This window comes from Borostomias antarcticus (genome assembly GCF_949987555.1).
Source record: "Borostomias antarcticus genome assembly, chromosome: 24".
NCBI lineage: Eukaryota > Metazoa > Chordata > Actinopteri > Stomiiformes > Stomiidae > Borostomias > Borostomias antarcticus.
In genome coordinates, this window is record NC_140257.1 from 8,621,393 (window position 1) to 8,646,129 (window position 24,737).

The following is a 24,737-nucleotide window of genomic DNA, read 5'->3' on the forward strand; positions in this document are numbered from 1 at the left end:
CTACATCAAGATTCATCTTGATTTATCTTCAGGCAGGCATTTATAAATGCCCCCCATCCCTCGATCCCTTTCTCAGATGTCAGCCTATTTGCAACGAGTCGTCTTCATGAGTGAAGTGGGAAAAGTTTTGTAGGACTACTGTAATATCAAAATTTCCAGATCAGTTTTTGAATAGCCTATGAGATGAGATGTCCGGTTGTAATCCTCAACCTGTGTAGCGAGGCATCATCCCCCCTCCCCATTCCAACAGCTCAACGGAGGAAGGACTCAGCGCAACGGTTTTGCATTTCAGGTTGAGCACTGTCTGGTTTCGAAGTTTTCTGCGCTTGTAGGACCAGAAAATCCTTTGTTTCTTTGATGGAAAGGAAAGACGAGCCGATTCTTCGGGGGAATCCTAGGGCTGACGTCGCACCTGTAGGAACAGCGGTCCAAAATGCCCAGCTCTACAAGGGATTTTGACAGTTGCCATTCATCTGAACCGTTTAGACGGACAACTTCTGAATTTGGCATCACATCCCTTTTTTCAGTCTCCTATAATACCTTTGATTGGAATATCTTTTGATGAAAAGAAATCATGGAATCTACATGGGCTTTTTGGCACTTAATATGTCCTGAAGGAGCCGTAAATCTCGGAGTTTCACACGTAAGTGTAGCCTACTAACCTATAGGCTAGGCTACTCATCATCATCATGATGATGATGATGGCTACTCAAAGGCTCAAATCGACAATGAATGGATTGCTCCTGCTAGCTCAATATTTTGCGCAGCAATTGCAACGGAAATCTGCTCCAGTTTAGCACGATATCCACAAAAGATCTCTAATGATCTCTAATGATATGCCCGGGCAAACACGCCCACACATTTGCCACCTGTGTGCAATTTACGCCCATGATTGCAATTAGCCATGTGGTAAACATTGGCTTTGTGCCAAGAACAATATCCACGAGAGAAATCGCAAATATTATGAATTGAATAGTCGGATCTTTGTTTCAAGCTCTTCTCCATATTTCAGGACACAGATTGGCTCATAATGAAAACGACAGACCACACTTGTTTTGCAGAAGATATCAGTTCTGTTTGTTTCTGTGCATCACAGCTGGCAGAACTTATTAAATCCCCCTCTATGTAGGCTGTTTCGCCCTTTATAGCGTTCAATATCAATTCAATATCATTCAAACCTCACAAGTTCTGAGTAGGAGAGACAAGAGGAGAGAGTGCACGCTGACTGCTGCAGTTAAAGGGGTAGTGAGCTATTTTGAACATTTAGCCCTATTTATGGTCTGTCTACCATGAACCTGAAACATAGACCATCATTTCACTGATCGTTCCAGTATTGATCTATCTGCAGTTTTTATGCAGGCTCTCACTGGGCTACAATGGAAGTCAATGGGGCATACGTAAATGCGTTGGAACAACTATGATAAAGTGGTTTTCTGAGACAGGAGGCACAGGGTGTAATCTACCAGTCTCAGTATGCTCTCTTGTGAAATGTATTGCAATCTGAATGTTTTTACATGTTTGGCATGACTTGGACATGAGCATTCCCCTGGCACTTATTTTCTCTGTTCCCACAGAGGACTATGTGCAAGTCATTCCAAATACATAAACATATTCGGATTGCGATACATTTCACATTTCATTTCATACTGAGGCTGGGAAGATTACACCCTGTGCTTCCTGTTTCAGAAAAACACTTTATCATAGTATTTCTGACGCATTTACGTATGCCCCATTGACTTCCATTGTAGCCCAGTGGTAGACTGCATAAAAACTGCAGCTAGCACAATACTGGAATGCCCAGTGAAATGATGGTCTCTATATTTCAGGTTCATGGTAGACAGATCACAAATAGAGCTAAATGTCCAAAATAGCACATACTGTAACCCCTTTAATACCAACTTTTGCATGTGGCAGTTAACTCATGGTCTTTGGGGATCAGGTGCAAGGCCTAGGCTATTTGGGGCAATTTAGCATGGAATTACCTCATTTATATAGATTCAAATGAGCCTGGCGCAGCCGTGAAGCTATTTGCTCATCGGTGCAGTTTGCGATACTTTTCACCCTTTGCGTGTGCTTTGTGGATTGGATGCTATTTTTTGTGGGTTTTGCCGCTGCAAAAGCCGTCTAATCCTTTTATGTATTTGGCCCACAGTGCCCTATGAATAGGCGAAGTGATCTTGAGTTGGACATGCATGACAATCATTGTAAGGTGTTTCAATGTAACAGAAACAATGTCCTAACAGGGCGACAGTCTCTTTGTGAGTTGAACTTGAAAATGTAGTCTACTGATTAAATCTATGAACATTTTAAAGTGATGGGACATCAAGCTACATAAAATATAGACGTGTGCAAGTGTAGGCATACCCACTGAAACGAGGACCCTGATGCTCTTTTGATGTTAGACTTTCCTAGCCTGGTATCGCCATCCTGATCAGGTGAGCTCACATACGCATCAGTCAGAAACATTTCTGGACCTCGAGGGGTCTTTATTTGGCCACGCGTGACACACACAAACACACGTGAGTGAGGGCGACACAGCACACACAACACACAGACACACAGCACACACAACACACAGACACACAGCACACACAGACACACACAGACACCTTCAGCGGTCGCCGGTAGAAATTGTTCCCTGCATTTCTCCCATCCATGTGTCCTCCTCCAGGGGCAGCCAGGAGCAGTGGACAGCCATCTTTCATGGTGCCACAGTGGGCTACATAAACAGCATAGGCTACATGATCAAGAGTTTATCCAATCAGCCCTTATCAGTTTGGACATGTCCAAGAACCCCATACATCGACAGACAGTCATTTACTTTGCAGCCTACACTTGCCAGGGCACGCAGTGATGTGCGACTGGAACGCAAATTGATCATTAGAAACGAGGAACGGATTTGTCCATTTTTAAAATGATAGCCGTTTACTGACATTAGTTTATTTGGTGGTGGAGCCTCAATCTTTTTCCCCATCGCTTGGTCAAGGAAAAATAAAGGCTAGGCTATTTCTGTCAGAGGGAGGGTCACATGTTTTTATTGCAGAGCACTCCTTATCCAATCTGGAACCACTCATTCTTAATAACAGTCCGCTAGAGAGATGACAACGGATAGATTAGATGTATAGTTTGCTACTTTATCATAAGGTGACGTTAGCAAGCACAAAACGAAAAGATGAGGACGCAAAATGTTACACCCCTCCAAGTTTTAATGAAAAATGGTCTGGTAGTTTTTGTGTAATCCTGCTAACAAATAAACAAACCAAGAAAAGGCTTAATATTTTAAATAAAGGCAAATGCAAAACAAAAGGTCATACAATCAAATAAGACAACAACCACACAAACATAAATCACAATACAAACATGGGAGGTCATCAAAGGGGCTAGAACCAACTCAGCACCTGGCCCTAGTGGGGTGCATATGTCATCTACAATAGGTGCCCCAGACTCCTGTGGTGACTATGGAAGATCATCAAGGTAATTTGGAGGAGGGGCAAAGTGATCCAGAAGTGGCGACATGCAGAGGGTATCTTGATCCCTGAGGAGGAGAACTCAAGTACCATAGAGCAGTCATCTCAATCATCTCACTCCTTAGTGTTGAGGGCAAACTCCAAGCAACTGCAACCTTGAACTAGCAGCGAGTTGGGAACCTGGCTCACAGTAGTGGACAAGTCAGGGCTGCCAAGCAAGTTCAAAGCTTGGATTCACCAACACGACTGCTCTGGCCACTGCTGGTGCTATGATGTTCCACTGACCACTGTTGAGGGCTTTGAGAGGAAGGTTAGCCAATTCCTGCGCAGGTGGTTAGGCTTCCATGAAGCCTCAGTAGCATCACCTTGTACGGGAGGAAGAACAAGCTGCGACTCCCCTTCAGTAGTCTGGCGGAGGAGTTTAAAGGAGTAGTAAAGGGAAAATGCATGTTTAGCCCTGTTTTAAGGTTGCTTATGATCATATACAATGGTTCAGATCAAAACGTGGCATCAGGATGGGCAGGGCTCGGTAGCAACCCAAGACCCCGCTACGACAAGGTCCAGGGGAAAGAAAGACACCAGCTGGTCCAGGAGGAGGTGGAGAGCAGGGGTGGAGGAAGCCTGCTCCTGTAGGATCGTAGCGATCAGGCAGAAGGGGTGTGGTTTTACTTTATCTAAAGCATATAATGACCAATTATAGTGACTTATAACCAGCTTGTAAAGTATATCTGCCTATAACACAGGTATTTGCATTACTTCGCTTAAAGCACACAGTGACCACTTAAGAGTAACTTATAATCACATTATAATGCATTATAATAGTGATTATAATGCATAAACAATTATAGACATGGGCATCAAAGAAAGTGTTACCCAATAGCCACTGTTGTAATGCGTTTATCTTAATAAGTTTAATGTTACATGTTCACAGGGATTGGTACCAGGACTGTCTGTTTAGTAGGATCCTGCAATTCACCAGTTCAGTGACAGTCAGAGACAAGTTCAAAACCCCAGGCCAGGACAGGTGCTTGTGGGCTTTAATCCCTGCTCTGACTGAGAGCTACAGTATGGTTGCCCTACTTTGAAACAGCGAGTTGGGTAACAGGAACCTGGCGTTGGTCATTGGTAAAGAACTTATGTGTAAGAAGACTGCACTGATGGAGACGTTCTCGCCATCAACCTATTAGAAGTCCAGTCCACTGCAGACGTGTGGATGGAGAATTAACCATAACCCCCCCCACCTTCCGCTTCTCTCTCTCTTGACTCACACCCAACCTGCAGCTGGGAGAAAATTCTAGTACAGGAGAATCAGGATGAGAAGATGGCAGCCATGCTGTTACCAACGGGTCCTGACGGCTTGTGCCAGTTCACTCGCGAATCCCTGGCCGCGATTGAGCGGCGGGTTGCGGAGGAGCAGGCCAAGAGCAGCGAGGATTACCAGGAGGGCCTGGGGAACGTGGAGCCGCCCAGGCCCAGGGTGGACCTGGAGGCCGGCAAGCAGCTCCCACGCATCTTTGGGGACATTCCCGCGGGACTTGTTGGACTTCCTCTGGAAGACATCGACCCTTTTTACTTCAAGAACCAGAGGGTGAGAATTTCTGTGTGGTGTGTGTATGTGTGTTTATGTGTGTGTGTGTGTGTGGGTGTGCGTGTTTAATGGATGAGTAAACATTGCTTGGTAGAACTGTTAAAGGAAGTGTTGGGTTTTCTGGAAACACAGTAATGGCTCAGTTTTCTTTAATGGTCTTCAGGCTGTTTCTTCAATGGTCTTCAGGCTGTTTCTAGGATGCTAAGAATCGACATGGCTTTGGAATTTATGAGAATGACCCTGTTCATTCCCAACAGTAGTACTTGAGCTGACGTTTATTTCCCCTGAAACTGTTTGTCTACCTTTGGGAAGAGAGGGAGTGTAAAATTAACTGACCTCTAACTGAAGTCTTAACAAGCTCTTATATACGCTATAAAGCCACAGTAAATATTGGTAGTTGCACTGTAATTAATTGACCTTGGATGATCTAAACGTCATAATGGAGTGGTATTTAGGAGCATCGAGCCAGTGACAGGCACAGTGTGAGAGCATCTCTTTAGGCCTCTTACTGAGGCTCTGAAATAGGATTAGTACGTTTTGATTTGCAGAGACTATAGCGCAGGTCTCAGGCCCATTATCAGAGTGCTTATGGAGTGATGAAAAAGGACGTGATCCTCAGGGACTCTGTTTTGGCATGTGGTGTGCTGCTGGATGGCGGGGATTATCCAAAGATGGATAAATATTTAAATAAATGCCACATCTGCTTTGGAGTTGCCTCCATTATGTACCAACTCTCCCTGATGACAATCGTCCACTCGTTCTTGGAGGACAGACTGTGTACGGTCCGGCTACGACTCTGTTATGTCAACACAGATGGTAGACTCCGACATAGACTCAACATGGCCGCCATGAACTCACCTGGCTGCAAGAATCTTTTATTGACATCTGGGTCAGAAATGAAATGACATCAGGATTCTCGTGCTCTGTGACACTTCATTGATTTATCTACATAAATAAACATGGCACTATTAAGATTTCCCATCTAAAAGCTATGATGTGTTGTGTTGCATCTGCGTGCTTTTGGGTCTGCCTGAAAGTAAACGTCGTACCTACTGTACAGTATCTGCATAAACTTGTACATTACTTTTACTTCCACAACTCGTGTCGGTACTAATGTTATTCTGTTTGTTTTACCCCTCCAGACTTTTATAGTACTTAACAAAGGGAAGGCCATCTTCCGATTCAGTGCCACCTCTGCACTTTACATATTTACCCCTTTTCACCTCATCAGAAGAATCGCCATACGAGTCCTAGTCCATTCATATCCTTTTTGATCTTTGTTTGTTTGTTTGTTTATTCATTTGCTGTGTTTGTCAGGGCTCTTGTTCTTAAGCAGAGTAATATACAGTTAGTGATGCAATGTCTGATCATAATCACATGTAACATTATGTACAACTTTTTCTTTTTGGGGGGGGGAGGGGGGGGGCAGCCAAGACTTTCTTTCCTGGCTTTTAATGTTTTATGCAGTGTTAACTAGCTGTTGATGGATAAGCATTAGGGAAATCAGGAACAATGTGATTTGCCACTGTCCTCAGAGAAAACATGCGAGTGGGATTCGTGATGCCTTTCCGATAGGTAATCCCCCCAACCCCCCAACCCCCATAGGATTCTATTGGAAGACTCATTTTTGAAACAGCTTTGTAATGTTCATCGCATCGCAAACCAAGTCCTCTGACCTCCTTTTTTCAATCTCTGAAATGAAATAAGAGCAAGGAGATTTCCCACCATGGCTGTCTATTAGTTCTCAGATCTACTCGTCCTTTGTACAGTATGCTATCTGTCTGCCCTCTCCAGGGTCCCGCGTGGCCACCAGCCAGAACATGTATCCCTATGATTGTATTTCATTACATTCATTGAGATCTAGGCTGCTCAGCCTTTTTCTGTATCATGCATGCTATCATACTGTACCTCTACTGGGTAAACCTTTCTGTGGTGTTTATATGTCGATATGCGTAACTTAATTTCCTTAACACTTTTTTCACGTTGTTCAGTCTTTTCATAATGTGCACTATTCTGACCAACTGCTGTTTTATGGCCATGTCTGACCCAGCCCCGTGGGCCAAATACCTAGAGTAAGTACACTGCATATTCCACCTATCCTGTATCCTGTACGGTATATCGTTAATAATAATGGGTGCAAAATTGACATTTGTTCCAATGTTAAGCCTTACCAGGGTTTATGAATCTTGATTGGTGAGTTATTTGATATGTCAAGTAAGTATTTCAAGCATGTGATATTTACCTAGTCAACCTGGAACGCCACATACAGTACAGTGCTGTATTGATGAAAGCAAGGCATGTGCTATGGCGTGATGTCATCCGGTCCTGCTTGAATAATTATGTTTGATAAGGAGTATGTTGAACTACAGTAAAACGATGATCACGACCCAGAATGCTCCACTCCCGTACTTCTGTTTTTCATCTGAATTTGTTGAAATTGCAAATATTTGAAAACTTTCTGAAACACTTCTTAGTAGCCTTGATTACGAATCAAAAATTATTATTGACGTTCTGTACATTTTGTAATGGTTCTTTTATATGCCTGTACATATTAAGAATTACAAAACAAAACAAATCTTATTTTTTTAATATAATATTTATAAGTTTGCTTATTGGTAATGAACATTATTACAAAGTGGTAAAACCAGCTTATATTACATTACTATTCAGAGACTGATCACAAACAACTTCATATTTCTCACGCATGAGTCACAGTTGATTTTTATAGGGTCTTCTTGGCTCTCTTTCACTTTGCTTTAGACTGTTGATTAAAGAGCATGCTAAGTCGTGGTTAGCTGAAACAAACCATACATTCATTTATCATTCTCTCACCCAATTTCAAGCATTGCTAATGTAGTTTCCTGTTCACTGTCAATATATTTCAGGTACACATTCACTGGTATATACACATTTGAGTCAGTGATAAAAATATTTGCCAGAGGATTCTGCATAGGACCATTCACCTTTTTGAGAGACCCATGGAACTGGCTGGATTTCATTGTGATCGTCATGGCGTAAGTCATTCAGGGTTATCTTCATGGTGTTATCGTCATGTTGTTGTCGTCATGGCATAAGTCATTCCTATTCCAGACCTGGCTAGCAAGGTGTAGAACTGATTGATAACTGCACAACTACACTAATAGCAATCAGACCCTGTTTTCTCTCCATTCCAGGAGTTGAAAACATTATAATAGTCTGATATCCAGTTAAATATATTCTTAGTCTACTTCATTGCTGTGTTGTTTTCCAGACTATGTTTTCAATGTAGAAATGTTCTGGTTATTCAGTGCAGTAGTTCTCTGTTAGTTTTCATGACCTGTAAGCCCATTGTGGAGGTCATGATCTCTGTGTGGTGACTGGCTGCTGGTGCAGGTGGTGGATTAGACAGGTGACCTATTTATCTACCATGATTGTCAGATCAGAGATAGAAGACTTATCACTTAGAATACGGGAGTTTTGGTTTAGAATCACTACAACTACCTAGACTGTCTCACCTTTACTTGGTTCTGAGGTCGATGTTGCTAGTGCAATGCTAAACATTTTTGAAACTGGACTACATGAGTCAAATGTCTTTCTGACAGCCACCATATCTGGCCTAAATGCATGTGAAACTAGCTAAATTCGTCTATGGAAAATGTATTGTCTATTACAAATGTTTTGATTGTCTGTGTGTGGTATTTCCTTGGTTTGGGTAATCTCACGTCCTCTAGTGCAGTGTTTCTCAGCCAGGTGTTCATGGACCTGTGGTCCCTGGCATAATTACAGGGGGTCCGTGGGAAAGTGTTTATATATATATATATATATATATATATATATATATATATACTTTTTTCTAATGGTACATGTATCAAATGTTTGTTAAATGTATAAAAAATAAGTTTAAATAATCCATAAAATGTAACAAAAATGTCAGACCTACCGTTGTAAAATGAATCAATAGGCTTATTCACACACTTTCACAACTCTCATGTTAGCTGAGCTAACTATCATTGCTATAAATGAATAATGATTCAAACAGTAGCCTGATATCAGACAGAATGACAACTTGTTACACTGTTGAGATCTTCAAGAAACAGTCAACTTTGGTGGAGTGGGTGCATTCAAATGTCTGGATCCAGGGTAGGGGTAGGGGGCCTTCAGGATTTTTCCAAATATACCAGTGGTCCAGAGCTCAAAAAAAGTTGAGAACCACTGTTCTAGTGGTAGTTCATGTTATGAAAAAACATGGCGGCCATTTGATTGCTGTAGTCCAGTTTCAATTCAATAGTTGGCACATCTCAGTAGCATCGACCTCAGAACCAACTGAGGGCTTCAAAATTCTCAAACCCATCTTCAGTTAGGTAGTTTAACTTTTAGAACAAAACATACTGCAGTTTGGGAGTCTACTGCACCATTTTCATGCATTTTTCATGAATCCCATTCATTTTTCCCATCCCATTTAGAACACCAAATGTGCTAATGTTTCAGCCTACAAACACAAACGATGACATCACATCATCACTGTGTGTTTTAGGATCTGCTCACCACTTTTTCTCTTACCTCTCTTTGCTCCTATGTTTATCTAGATATGTGACAGAGTTTGTGGACCTTGGCAATGTCTCAGCGTTGAGAACTTTCAGGGTACTCCGTGCTCTGAAAACCATCTCAGTCATCCCAGGTGAGAGTAGCCTACAATTTTTTACCAAATTTTTCGAAGGGGTTCGGCTAAGGCTGAAATGAGGGGAAATAGCTGCACTTTCTCTAAGGAGGCCCATCATTAGCATGTATGAGGGTATAATATCCATCTGATGGATTTCTCCTCCAGGTCTGAAGACCATCGTTGGCGCTCTGATCCAGTCTGTGAAGAAGCTGGCGGACGTGATGATCCTCACCGTCTTCTGTCTGAGCGTGTTCGCCCTCATCGGCCTGCAGCTGTTCATGGGGATCCTGCGTCAGAAGTGCGTCCGCAGCGCGGCCCACTGCGTCAACGCCTCCTACAGCCCCAACGACACCTTCCTCTGCAACAACAGAAGCTGGAGCTCCATGATGGACTATGTCACCAGCGAGGGTGCGCTTGCACAAATCACTTGCTCTCACTTTTATGTTCAGTTGCTGAAAAATGTATGTGTGAGAGACAATAACATAATAATAAGAAGAAGAAGAACAATAATAAAATATACAATAATGATTATGATTAATAATAACAATAATGATAACAACATTGATAATGATAATAATAATCATAATAATAATAATAATAATGAAAAGCATGAAACAATTTGAATATCTAATTTAAAAAATCAGTATGTTTTGCTTTATTTTTCTCTCCTTTTCAGATAATTTCTATAAAGTCGAGGGAGCAAAGGACGCCTTAATATGTGGGTATGGAAGTGATGCAGGGTGAGTTGCTGCCCACTCAACATAACTCAATTACAGTACGTGTGCTTTCAGATAATTCATAGTATCATGTGAGACGTTTAGCTTGTAATAGCTTGAGACTCCATGTAGCCCTGCAAGGATGTTTAATTTGTCATGTGTACTGAATGAGATAAACTGTAGGTACTGTACCATGCACAATTAAGGATTTGCATGTATCTATACCTTGCGTGTCAGCAAGAGAGAGGATGTATTGTGGGCGGGGCCATTCCCTGACGGCAGACACAATCCACAGAGTGTCTGGGTGGCGTGCGAGGGGCCATGTGGCCTAGTTACTCCCACCCAGCCTCCCTTCCTGTGCTGTACATGTTGAAAATAGAGCTGCCAGCTGGAGAAAGGGGGGTTGATGGGGCCTCTGGGATTTCATCATTTCAAAAGCTCCATGACACGATAAGGTTAACCAGATCAGACGGATCACTTTTACTGCTTATCCTCTGTATTTATGCTGTAGCCTTGAGGAAGCTTCTCTGTACAGAAGTTTGTTCTAATAGTTCTGTTGAAGCATATTGTGTAGAGAGAAAAACATAGTTTCAAGTTATTTACCTAAAATGTCTTTAGCCTCCCGGTTAATTAATTCAATTCATGCCATCAATTACGCTTGATGCATAGATGATGGTTAGATGACTCTTGATGCATAGATGACGCTTGATGCATAGATGATGGTTAGATGACTCTTGATGCATAGATGATGCTTGATGCATAGATGATGTTTAGATTACTCTTGATGCATAGATGATGCTTGATGCATAGAGGATGTTTAGATTACTCTTGATGCATAGATGATGCTTGATGCATAGATGATGGTTAGATTACTCTTGATGCATAGATGATGCTTGATGCATAGATGATGTTTAGATTACTCTTGATGCATAGATGATGCATGATGCATAGATGATGGTTAGATTACTCTTGATGCATAGATGACGCTTGATGCATAGATGATGCATAGATGACTCTTGATGCATAGATGATGCATACTGTAGATGACTCTTGATGCATACTGTAGATCTCAGTGCTTTAGGAACAGGTACAGTGGAATGACACCAGCTTTGCCAGGACCAGTTCAAGGGTGGTATTGAACTTACAGTAATAACTATCTATCTGAATGTCAAAATCCATTATTTTCAACAAATGGCTCGTCTAGTAGGTGTCCTTGTTATCTGTATGCAATATACACTGTAGTGGAAAAGCATTAAAGCTCAATGAGATAACGTTTTTATAGTTCAATATTCACATTTACTTGCTATTAGTTTATGAATTGGCCTTAGCAAGACCCCAAAGATCATTTTCGTGAGACATGAGATTGCATGACACCCTGTGAACTCATTATTTTAGAATTTCGGTGTACTGGCAAGTTTTTGAAGAATACTTGCATTTTACATTTTGGATTGAGACCATCATCCACCCATGCAATGATCCCTTCACAAGATGGAATAAGCACCGAGCACCTGCACGTGATTACAACTAAGCACCCAGCAGCGCTTAACAAAGGGATACTGAATGTTGTTTAGAATTTGAGTACCAAAGGTGACATAATTCTTCTGCAGAGAGCAATGTTTCAGTCACTCGTTTGCTTTTAATCTCTCTCAATATCCCCTCAAAAACCTGCACAGGAGCTTAATTGCAAAGGAGGAAAAGTAATTTGTGTTCGAAATAGAGGGAAAAGAGATAAGATAAAATATAACTTTAATAATCCCCAGGAGGGGAGATTTGTCCATGTAGCCAGGGCTACAAGACATTACTGTGAGCAGGGCAAAGGGGAGGTTGTAGATGAAACAGAGAGAATGCTTAATCTTTTGAGTGTATTCCAAAAAGTAGATACAATAGAGTAGCTTTCTAAATTACAGCTGCAGATACAATATGATGATTTAGACACACACATACACATACACACACACACATACAGTGTCTACACGCACACACATACAGTGTCTACGCACACACACATACTAGGGGTGGGAATCTCTAGGCACCTCACAATTCGATTCCGATTCAGAAGGCAACAAGATTATGAAACAATTATCAATTCTAAAACGATTATCTATGCATTTTGATGCATCAACATTTGTTATTTGTGTCCCATGTTTGTTGTGTTCACAACTTGCATACTGTGTGGCTTTTGTCCAGGTCTTTTTTCCCTTCATCTTCATAGAAGCCAAAGTGCCTCCATACATTCTCTTTTAAAGCAGCGGATGCCGATCAGATTGCTTTCTCCTGCTCAGCCATCTTCACCAAAACTCGAACGAAACACGACACACATGTTTGTTTTACGTCCGTTATGTAACTCAATTCATCCTTTTTTTTACGTTTCACCATCAAGCCTCAAGGAATTAAAGCAATACATTGCGATATTTGGACCTTTACAAACATGTCTGGTGCTAATTCTCCAATTAGATTTACTAAAAGTAAGCTGAATCGTCCAAACAGTCTACTCAGAAAGATAATAGATTGACATTTATTATAACCTTTTAAAACTCGCGCCCCGGGACGCAGCATTCAGTCGAAGTGCGCATGCGCAACGTTGTGCTTAAACAACAGATATGTGTAGTAGTTAACTATTCCAGCGTCTATGGATATCATGCGTTTTTTAGCTTAATGATATCATGGCGGAGGTGAGAAACCCGAAGCGAAACATCACGGAGGAAGCCAGAAAAAGAAAAAGACAATCTGATAAATTTACGACAGTACAACAGTGCACTTACTCGCAGAGCCTGTGGGAGCGCAGTTCAGAGAAAACTGGAGAAAACGCTATGTATTGCTTTAACGCTTACAGCGCGGGCCTTTTTAAAAAGTTCCAGTTACAGTATGAGTTTTCCTCATCAAGTGTGATGTGTCTTTCAAGAGAGAATCGCAATGCATCTAAGAATAAATGTTTTCACCCATCCCTAACACATACAGTGTATGCACACACACACACACACACACACACACACTTCCCTATTAACCCCCAGTTTTCAGAATTGATGTCTAGGTTCATGATTGTGTGAGCTAGTGTGGGGTTAATGTACGTTATCTGATTCTGCTGGGAAGCTAGCTAGGCTACTGTATTTTTCTCATCACATCTACAGTAGCCTACTGTAGATTTTAAAACACGATGCTTATCCTCTCACACGTCTTAGTGCCGCTGTGCATGGAGGATTAGGCTACTTCTCAGACAGCTGACCTTAACAGTCACACAGGCAGACATGCTGAACTTCTGCCCTAACCCGGCCAGAGGAGGGTGGGCCAAACCCTCCCTGGAGTTAGGATTAGTGTTGGGTTAGGGTTAGGATTAGTGTTGGGTTAGGGTTAGGATTAGTGTTGGGTTAGGGTTAGGATTAGTGTTGGGTTAGGGTTAGGGTTAACGGCACTAGTCGAAATCTCACTCCAATAATAGATGCTAATTTGATGCCCTGTCACATGAACACTGACATACACACTTTCAGTTTTAATAGCAGTGTTTGACACAATGATAGACTGGAAAGCTTAATATCAGGTTAAGCAATATTACAGGATTATTTTATTTATTAGCAGAAAGCTGTTGTTGGCCTCTTATGCTGGTAGCTTCTTTATCACTGCTTCATGTGGTTTTGCTTTCACATTTGTACATAGCAGCCAGGTACAGTTTACACAGCCACAAGTATTACTGGGTGGCTATCATGAACTGTCTTGAGAATGCTCCCACAGCTAGGGAGACAAAACATGCACTCTCGAGATTATCACACAACAGCCGTGCGTAGCGTAGAAACTTCTAGCACCCTTATCCTTATGTGATCCTTTGTTTTTATAGCGACCTCTTATTGTACTGTATGATCAGAGGTCATATTCACCTGTAGTGCAAACGACTGCCTATAATATATACAGTGCAGCGTGGCACAGTAGACAGTGAGATTAACTACATTTGAAGAATTTTACATACGGTAGATCATCCAGTGTGAACATGCTAGTGACCAGATTTGTGATTGTGGAAATATCGCATGGATACGGAGGGAATGAAACACTTTTTAAAGTAAAAGATGGAAAATGTTGCCCAATGTTTAGTTTCGTGAGTTAAATGTCTGGTGGTGCTGTGGGAATACACAGAGAGGGGTACGTCAGGATGTTGAGCTGAACATCTATGTGTCCTCTCAGGGGAGGTCAGGGGAGGTGCTCTCTGGCAGGGGCGTCCGCTGGTCTCTCTCCGGTCTCCCTAAGGAAACAGCAATCAGCCGGCCACAGCGTCACACGCCTGAGAGGGGAGTCCTGTCCACCCCTCCTCTCCAGCGAGGCCGGCGGGCTCTACAGCTGTTCCCCCGAGCGAAGCCCTCACACCCAGCTGTCTCACTGCCATTACTAAATTATTCTGCTTTCAGAGTTGGAAGCATCAAGCTGCCTTTTTTTTTTGTGCAACTCGCTATCCATCTGGCGCAGCGTGCTGTAAGCCCTCTCGCTCCAGTGGGGGTTTTTAGAGCCCCTGCCTGTTTGGACCGTATGCCAAGTGCCCTCTGCAGTTTAAATAATGGTGACGATGATAGCGAGTGCCACATGTACAGTAGCTTACTTAACCCCCCCCCCCACACACACACACACACCTGTAGGCCAGGGGTCCATGCAGATACAGCGATTCATTTAGCCTCATATCATAGGATATCTTGAATCTATTTTAATAACGCACGCCACTATGGCGGTTCAATATGGGATTTTGTTCGTCTGATCCCAAGTCATCTCAATTGTAACTCATCACAGGCCTGGTTATTTTGAGTACTTCTCAAAGAAGAAACATTCTAGGTTTTGTCCTGTTGTTCGTCAAAAGGTTCTATGTTCTGTGTTGCAGGAAATGCCCCGATGGATTTGACTGCCTGAGAGTGGGAAGGAACCCTAACTACGGCTACACTAGCTTTGACAGCTTTGGGTGGGCGTTCCTGGCCCTGTTCCGTCTCATGACCCAGGACTACTGGGAGAACCTCTTTCACCAGGTACCTGCTACATAGCCTGGTATGACCATCCTGATCTAGCGAGCTCACTGCTTCGCTCCGCAATATCGCTCTGGCCTTCGCCCCATAGAGAGGGATTACGTGGGCGGGGGTACTTGCCTTGACAGACAAACACCTTCAGCCAATCAGCGTTCAGCAAACTTGCAAATCCAGTCGGAAGAACAGCAAAAACGTATTTTCCACCGAGAAACTCCACCAGTGTGCATACTCTTGTTCTTGTTTAAGTGTTGTGATTAAGTCTATTTCAGAAATAACTGCACTTATAGCTGAGTTTATTCTTCTAACGTTAACGTTACCACTCGTTGCTTTGGGAGCTGCCATGTTTGTTTAGCGAGCGGCAGGGACACGAACCAATCAGGGGCTGCTTTCCACTGTGGGGCGGGACAGCAGTTAAAACGCAGTCCCTGATTGGCCCGGTATGGTCTGGATTTTGGCATAATCGCTCTGGAGGAGGCGAAGGCCAGACCGTTCTGCGTTAGTGAAACAGAATGTGAGCTCGCGAGAACGGGATGGTCGTACCAGAGTACCTGCTACCTCCATGGCTGCTCTTATACACCGCATTACAACCACAACAAGGCCTTTGTTTTACTTCAATTTGAAATTATTAGCATGTGAAAAGTATTGATATATTTGTTTATTTGAAAATACTCCATACTGAAAAATCCTTTAAGGTCTCTCAATGCATTTTTTTTTTTTACTCTGATGGTTCTGTTCTGCTCCCCGTGTCCAGACCCTCCGGTCCGCAGGTAAGACCTACATGGTGTTCTTCGTGGTGGTCATCTTCCTGGGCTCCTTCTACCTGGTCAACCTGATCCTGGCCGTGGTCGCCATGGCGTACGAGGAGCAGAACCAGGCCACCATCGCCGAGGCCTGGCAGAAGGAGAGAGAGTTCCAGCTCGCCGTGGAACAGTTGAGGAGAGAACAGCGGGTGAGGGTCTTTATTTACATCCATCTGACGTCTCTACATTTTTTTAGCGTGCGCTAAAGGAAAAAAAACATTTCACTGCTCTTTAATACTTGTATTAAAATCACACAAATTAATGGACTGGTTCATACTGCAATGAAAGTGATGTGGGTGAGAGAGTATCCCACACTTCAAATGAAAAAAATAAAATAAAATAAATAAAACTCCAGTTAGTCTCTTAAACTCCGACCGTAAGCAGTGTTGATTATATTATGTATGAAATGAATGTACAGTATGAATGCACTTTAAACTTGTTTGCACATGTCTATGCACTAATGTTTGTTTTGTCCTTGTTATGGCACCTCTGCACTGTATGTAGAAGCCTGTATGTCCGAGACAAACTTCCCTTGGGACAAATAAATGAATCTTGAATCTTGTATGATGTAGCATGTGACCAATGAACTCGACTTGGTTTGACTTGACTTGATCTTGCTTCTGCTGTATCCGTAGGCAGCCAGGAGAAACCGGGAGAGCGACTCGGTGGTCTCCCCACAGGCGTCGCCCCTCGGCCTGAGGGAGGGCAGCATACGCCGCAGCTGGAGGAGGCCCCACCAGACGCTGTCGGAGGAGCCCGCTGAGGAGGCCGAGGAGGAGCCGGACCCCCTGGACGAGCCCATGGTGCGGTAGTAGTGCAACACGCTAACAAGACGCTCAGGGGAGAATGTCGATATCGAGAGCCGCTGCTGTGCCATTGTCTTTGCCACTGTTTCTTTATCAATTTATTTCTGATTTTTGATCCCATTTTCACCCAATTTGTTAGCCTATTACACCTGACCTACTGTCCAATGTTCCCTGTCGCTGCTGTGGAGGGTCCGTCACACAACCCCACAGTCGGCGATCCAGAAGAGAGAGCAGCTCCCTGACTCTCTCAAGCCCCATGACTGTGACTCCCACACCAGACAGGGGCGCTGTGGGGCGGCGGACCCCCACGCCGAAATAAACTAACCCCCCCTCGGGAGTGGTGGCCCAATATTCCTTCCCCTGTGGGATCTGGACATATTCGGATCTGGAGAGACCAGGGAGCGAACCCCGGAGCCCGATGCTTAGACCTCCACCGCTGACCCCCTGCGCCACTGTTTCGAAGGGGCGTAACTCCGGGGGGACGGGGGGGGGCGACGGTCACAGTTTTGAGATGGGTATTTTGTTCTGTGCTTCCTCCCTCCTGCAGACTCCCCTTTCTCCTCTCCCGGCGCACCCCCTCCTGGCCACGCTCTCCTCCCACCCCCTCAGCACGCGGAGAGGCAGCCAATCCAGCGTCTTCACCTTCCGGCCGCGCAACAACTCTGAGGTCGGCCTCGGCGACGACGAGGGCAGCGTCCACGGCGAGGCGGCGGCGAGGAGTCGCTCCGGCTCCACCGCCATGCCGTGGCACAAGAGGAGGTCGGCCAGCGTGTGGAGCCACTGCTCCCAGGTGCTCGGACCCGGACCCGGCTTCAGCCTCAACGGCAGGCTCAACGTCTCCCAGAACGGACTGACCCCGCCGGGCCCGCCGCACGCCCCCTGCCCCCTGCCGACCTGCAGCATGGAGAAGGTCACCGAGGACATAGTGAGTGGGGGGGGGGGCGGAGCACCCTGTGATGCGCGCACTGCGAGGCAAAACATTTTGTTAATGCACTGTTATACAACACCTTCAACCTGGGTTCACGTGCAGCAGCCTGTCCAGTTTTTTTATTTTTTTATTTTATTTTATTTTTTTTATTTTTTCACAAAATTTGATTCAAAGCGTACAGCAGTCCAGTTTTAGAATACAACATTTTGTCGAAGTTGAAAGTGGGAAACTTTTGTTGAAAGTGCCTTCTCAGTCCTAAAACATCTTGAAGACACCAGTTTCAGAACGGAGAGACATTCTAGAATTACAAAACATTAAAACTACAGGTGCTCAAAACGGTGTTGTCTGTTGTGTGTGAACCCAGAGCGCTGAATGCCGTGCAGGGTTTTAGTCAGTGTTGTTCCATCCCTCAGGAGCCCGTCTGTGCGACGGGGTCGAGTCCCACGCCTGCTCCCCAGCGCCCCCCGGAGGCCAGGGAGAAGCCGCGGCGCAGGAAGAGAGGCCTGAGCTCGGTCAGCTTCTTCAGCGACGTCATGGACGGTGAGGGTCACTGGAGAGGTCAGAGGTCACTTACGGATGGGGCTTCATTTTTTTACGCCTGCCAAAAACAACAACTGTTGTAGCTGGTTATGATTTCAATCCTGACGATCTAGGATGGATTCCTGATTGGCTCCACCTGTGTCTCTCTAATCTTTGTGGAGATCACTCACTGACATCAGTACATGATTTACACAACCCTCTGAGCTGAACGGGATTCCAGCTAGAACTCAGCTCTAAGCTGTGGACAGAGGAGCACAGTTTTAAACAGACAAGCCTTCGAGTGCTAGGCCGTCTCTATCTGCCGCACTCTCTCCTTTCAGCTTGCCTGTTTTCCCCGGGCACTGACCTCCTTTATGGCACTATGTTTATGTGTACTCTTTCTCTTTAATGTATTCAGTGCACTTGTATTGTATGTATCTGAATGGACTCTTAATGTTCCTACTGTAAAGCACTCTGTGCACTCATGCTACGAAGGGGGCTATATAAATAACATTTGACTTACTTACCTACTTACTTGAAATCCTTGCAAAGTGAAAAAAGCATTTTGCTGTGTTTTTCTCTGTGCAGAGCTAGAAGAGTCGAGGCAGAAGTGTCATCCCTGCTGGTACACCTTCGCCAAGAAGTACCTGATATGGGACTGCAGCCCCTTGTGGCTCAGGGGGAAGGAGTGGGTCAAGTTCGTAGTGATGGACCCCTTCCTGGATCTGGCCATCACCGTGTGCATTGTCCTCAACACCCTGTTCATGGCCCTAGAGCACTACCCTATGACTGAAGAGTTTAATGGGATGCTAACCGTCGGCAATCTGGTAAGGGGCTTTTTACAGCCGGAACAGATTGGGATTGTTGCCGGGATACTGGGTTACTTAGCACCCTCTCCTGATGAGTGGTGTTGGATGTTGAATGGCCAGTGGCTCTGAAAGCCTGGCTCATTCCAAAGTCGTTAAGTAAGAAATGACACTGGAACACATAATTCAACAAATACACTTCTATATCAGGCAGCATATGAGTATGTTTTTTGTTCCACCTTAAAGTGGAATAGAAGTGGAGTAGAACTATAATGGTTGGAAATTTAGTGGTGGACAAATAAACAAATAGCCCAAACGCTGTGAAAATAAAATCTATTTAATCATCTCCCTCTACTGCTACTGTAAATGTCAGTTCCCTGATGGCAAAATTTAAAACCATGCATCACAATTACATTACAGAGAGATTCTATTTTGCATTTTATCTGTAATTCAACATCTCGTTATATGTTTACAAGCCACAAGTTCCACCCTATACATGGAGCATGGCTTCCCTGCTGCTGACCCAGAGGTCTGCGCTGTGACCTGTCGTGACAGGTGTTTACAGGGATCTTCACAGCAGAGATGCTGTTCAAGGTCATCGCTCTGGACCCTTACTACTACTTCCAGCAGGGCTGGAACATCTTCGACAGCCTCATCGTCAGTCTCAGTCTGATGGAGCTGGGCCTCTCCAACGTGGAAGGCCTGTCCGTGCTGCGCTCTTTCAGACTGGTAAATGTCTTTTGATTTCCTATAATTTGATTAGATCAATTGTATTATTTTTTCAGTCAATATACTGTATTGATCTACTATGTATTTTGTAAGTCATTCAATCTTAATCGCAAAAGTGGGGGAAAAAAACAGATGTTACATGCAAAATATGTATAAACATTATTTTGCTAATAGATTATTCAGCTCCAGCTACGCCAGAGAGAAACTTAAATATGATGCGCAGCAGCACAAGCACAGCAGCATCACTCCTAATCTGCTGTGCATTATTGCGATTGAGCTGTGTTGCTCACTGAGATTAAGGAAGTGGATGACACATTTCCAGCAGCGAGGTCACTTCAATTACGATGAATAGGAAAATGTCCTCAATATTTGCCGAATAAATCTCAGTTCAGTTTAGCGTGATATATTTCACTGCATGAGCTAAAGAGCTAGTGATTCGGTGATCAGTAATCATCTCTGTTTCACTACAGGCTAGATTCACAGAGCGGCTTAAAATGCTGCTGTTTAAGCATCACGTTCCGCCAGGTCAAACGGTATACTGTAATTCGATATCTTTTTGTCTCAGTTGAGGGTCTTCAAGCTCGCAAAGTCCTGGCCTACTCTGAACACGCTCATCAAGATCATCGGGAACTCCGTGGGCGCGCTGGGGAACCTGACGCTGGTCCTGGCCATCATCGTCTTCATCTTCGCCGTGGTGGGCATGCAGCTGTTCGGCAAGAACTACCAGGACTGCGTGTGTAAGATCTCCAGGGACTGCACGCTGCCTCGCTGGCACATGAAGGACTTCTTCCACTCCTTCCTCATCGTGTTCCGGGTGCTGTGTGGCGAGTGGATCGAGACCATGTGGGACTGCATGGAGGTGGCCGGGCAGCCCCTCTGCATCCTGGTCTTCATGCTGGTCATGGTGATAGGTAACTTGGTGGTGAGTGCTGTGGCCACTGCTTCCTTGTGCATAACTGTGACATAACCGTGTATGAGCACGAAGTTCAAACACCAAAAAAAATAGGGCAGAAAATGATTTAAATCATTTTAATGGTGAGATTGGCTAACCTGACGCGCCAGATGGTTTGCTTCGCATAACCATCTGGAAACTCTCTGTTGGAAACTGGAAAAGGGCAGGCACTTTCAAAAATACTTGGCAGATGATTGGATGAACCATCTGTCTATCACCGTCTATGACGCCCTAACTTCAACCGCTCCTCGCTGTCGTCACACCTAAACCCGCCCAGCGTAGCTGTTTGTATTTCAAATTCCTCAGAACCAACACTGATTGGCGAGATCATTTTCTCAACGGATGTCTATGGAGAGAGTATCCACGCTGATTTGCGAGAGAAACAGAATGTGAGCTCACGATATCAGGGTGGTCTCACGAGGCTAGAGACCGGCAGGGCGCCGATATCATCACTATCAGGCCCCAAAGGAGTATTTGTAGCAATTAAATTACTGGAAATGTTCAGGGGAGTTCCATCACTCTGGGGTGAGAGAGTCAGAAAACATTGGGATGTTTTATTGTATGTTCATGATTATGGAAAGGCTATAGATTTGACATTTACAGTACACTTGTTTGTTTTATATATAAGAAACTACTAAAAATATCTATTCAGACTAAATGGCCACAATCACATACAGTAGTAACTGGCTAGCGGATTACAATAAGCAGTCTTCAAAACGGAGTCTGGCTATGTATAAACCACATGCTGCCGCTGCAAAGTGCCATTTATGTTTACATGATCTAACCCATGTTGTGATGTAAGACTCAGTCACAACAGACACACACGATGGTTAAGCACTGCGGAGCGCCTGCACATGTCTTTCACAGATTCATGGTTTATCCACTTAACGTGGAATCTGTGACCCAAGTTCAGCACAGATCACTGAAGTTTACGCCGTACAAAAAAAAAGTCTTCATGTCCGGGCCCTGGAGTGGGTATATAAAAGCATTTAATCCAAGTAACCGTTCTTGTTTATATACAACTACTGTGACTTGGTGCCACAGCAATGGAGTACTTTGCCCTCCCAGATGGCGTTTTGTTGTCCAGCTGTGTCCTGTAAACTAACATTTAATGAGAAGGAATCCTAAACCTCATTTCCCAGAATCCCAGACAGCCATCTGAAGCAGCGGTTCATTCATTTATTTCCCCCTTGGTAGTTTAAGTTGTTGGGAGTAAATTCCAGAGCAAACTTCTGCCTGTGACCATTTTAAAGAAGGGGTCCGTTGTGTTTAGCCCAGAAATGAAAACTGGACCTTTCAAATATACTCCTTATGTATTGTATATTTTGCGAATACGACACTTACCTAGTTTGACCTCCGCCCCAGCAACAGCGCAGGGCGAGAGGTAATGTTTTCGGTGGCGTGGGTGGGTGTGTGAGTGCGGGCATGCGTTTGTGCGTGTGTTGGCCTGTTCGCAGGATTACACAAAAACTACAGGACCGATTTTCACAAAACTCGGTGGAAGGGTCTAGCATGGTCCAATTTAGAACCCATTAAATTTTGGAGTGGATACAAAGCACAGGGAGGGTCCATGGGCCCCCCAAACGTGGCCAGCCATTCACCTCTATTCATTTTATGAACCAGGATTACGCAAAAACTACCTGACTGATTTTCATGAAACTTGGTGGAGAGTTGTAGCATGGGCCACCGTTGAATCCATTAAATCTTGGAGCAGATTTAAATAACGAGCCGGATCCACGACTGAAAAACGTAGAAAGAAGCCAGCTACACAAGGTTTGGACTGGGGGGGGGGGAGAGCCCGGAGTGCACTGCTTTGCTTCCTGTGACCCGAGGAGGGCGCCACAGAGCCGGACAAATACAGCCACCCATTCACCTCCAGTCATGTTTTGGACTAGGATTACACGAAAAGAAAAGAAAAACTTAGAATGAAGCCAGCTCCCTGTATGAGGGTGCTTGAGACACAGGGTTTGGACTGGGGTATGAGGGGGCAGAGTGCACCGCACTGCCCCCTGCTGGCTGTGACCCGAGGGGGAAGCCACAGAGCCAAATACAGTCGCCCACTCACCTCCAGTCATTTTTACCTCCGTCCTAGCGACAGCGCAGGGCGAGAGGTAATGTTATCGGTGGAGTGTATTTGTGTGTTTGTTTGTGTGTTTGTTTGTCTGTTAGCAGGATTATGCAAAAACTACCAGACCTGTTTTCATGAAACTCGGTGGAAGGGTGTTGCATGGTCCAACTTGGAACCCATTAAATTTTGGAGTGGATGCGAATCACGAGTTGGGTCCACGAGCCGCCCAAACACAGCCGGCCATTCACCTCCATTCATTTTCTGTACTACCCAGCAAACACACAACGTCAGGGAGACGTTCAGATCATGTCTTAATAACGTCCGTCGGTCCAGAACCCCATTTGTACGTCTGCTGGACCCCTCAATATTCAAACGTCTGGCTTGGACCCCTCTAAGACGTCTGTGGACGTGCAAAACGGGTCCAATATCTGAACGTCTAAAAAAACATTCATTCTGGCTCCTAATTGGATGTCTTTTGACGTCCGAAAAAGACATCTAAAAGACGTCTTTTAGACGTGCCTTTGCTCAGTGGGTAGGATTACACAAAAACTACCAGACTGCTCTTCATGAAACTCAGTGGATGGGTGTAGCATGGGCCAATTTAAAACCCATTCAATGTTGGCACAGAGTCATGAAATGCATTCAGAGGTCTGAGCTCACTGAGCACCATTTCTAGTTGTCTTTGTTTCAATATCCTCTGTAATTGAGAACTACACGTTGATTGTGATTGACTACCACCGTGCAGAATCCCACCATAACCTAATAGTACCTTATTAGAGAGACAAACTGATCTCTTCCGGTTTCTCCATTGGTACTGTATCTGTCAGACATCCTCGGCACATAAATCGTGTGAAAGCTGTTTATCCCCCTGGGGTTCACAAAACAGGGATTATCCCAGAGGCTTGGGAGCCAATAAGGTCAGAGGTTGTTCATCACCAATCATCTGTTCATGCTCCCCTGCACAGAGTGGCGCAGCGGCCAGACCAAGAGATGATCTCTGCTGTGCGCGTCACTCAACCAGCGCAGAGACATGATGCTGCTTCCCAGGAGATCAGAGAGATTATTTGGGATGGGATCCTTGTGGACTGCATGTGGCGACCGATGCTGGTTGGGTGACCGATGCTGGTGGTGGCGACCGATGCTGGTGGTGGCGACCGATGCTGGTGGTGGTGACCGATGCTGGTGGTGCTGACCGATGCTGGTGGTGCTGACCGATGCTGGTGGTGGGGACCGATGCTGGTGGTGGGGACCGATGCTGGTGGTGGGGACCGATGCTGGTTGGGTGACCGATGCTGGTGGTGGTGACCGATGCTGGTGGTGGGGACCGATGCTGGTGGTGGGGACCGATGCTGGTTGGGTGACCGATGCTGGTGGTGCTGACCGATGCTGGTGGTGGCGACGGATGCTGGTGGTGGGGACCGATGCTGGTGGTGGTGACCGATGCTGGTGGTGGGGACCGATGCTGGTGGTGGGGACCGATGCTGGTGGTGGGGACCGATGCTGGTGGTGGTAGCCATATCGTGTTGGACTCGGCTGCGTGAATCCTTGCTCTTATGACAGGGCATTTCTCTCTGCTGACTAAACAGGGGGATGTCTTGTCTGCGTACTGTATGTCAGGGGATGTACAGTATGAGAGGTTTTCCCCACACCTGATGTCACATCTGCTTTCAGGCATCCTCCTCTGTATGAAAACTCACTTTAAACTCACTTTTTTTTATTGCAGTTTTG

General features: G+C 44.8%; 1 protein-coding gene across 1 annotated transcript in view; it reads left to right on the plus strand.

The window, feature by feature from the left end:
• Positions 1–4,788: 4,788 nt before the first annotated feature.
• Positions 4,789–24,737, plus strand: part of LOC311325490 (sodium channel protein type 5 subunit alpha-like) — a gene marked incomplete at both ends in the record, with an annotated part of 30,399 nt that continues 10,450 nt past the window's right edge. Inside the window, 15 exons of the mRNA XM_084458204.1 lie at positions 4,789–5,055; positions 6,198–6,316; positions 7,047–7,127; positions 7,941–8,069; positions 9,621–9,712; positions 9,860–10,102; positions 10,371–10,434; positions 15,263–15,404; positions 16,153–16,356; positions 16,837–17,004; positions 17,555–17,932; positions 18,349–18,475; positions 19,043–19,281; positions 19,816–19,989; positions 20,555–20,911. Coding sequence (XP_084314330.1) covers positions 4,789–5,055; positions 6,198–6,316; positions 7,047–7,127; positions 7,941–8,069; positions 9,621–9,712; positions 9,860–10,102; positions 10,371–10,434; positions 15,263–15,404; positions 16,153–16,356; positions 16,837–17,004; positions 17,555–17,932; positions 18,349–18,475; positions 19,043–19,281; positions 19,816–19,989; positions 20,555–20,911 — 2,784 coding nt within the window. The remainder of the gene's footprint in view (positions 5,056–6,197; positions 6,317–7,046; positions 7,128–7,940; positions 8,070–9,620; positions 9,713–9,859; positions 10,103–10,370; positions 10,435–15,262; positions 15,405–16,152; positions 16,357–16,836; positions 17,005–17,554; positions 17,933–18,348; positions 18,476–19,042; positions 19,282–19,815; positions 19,990–20,554; positions 20,912–24,737) is intronic.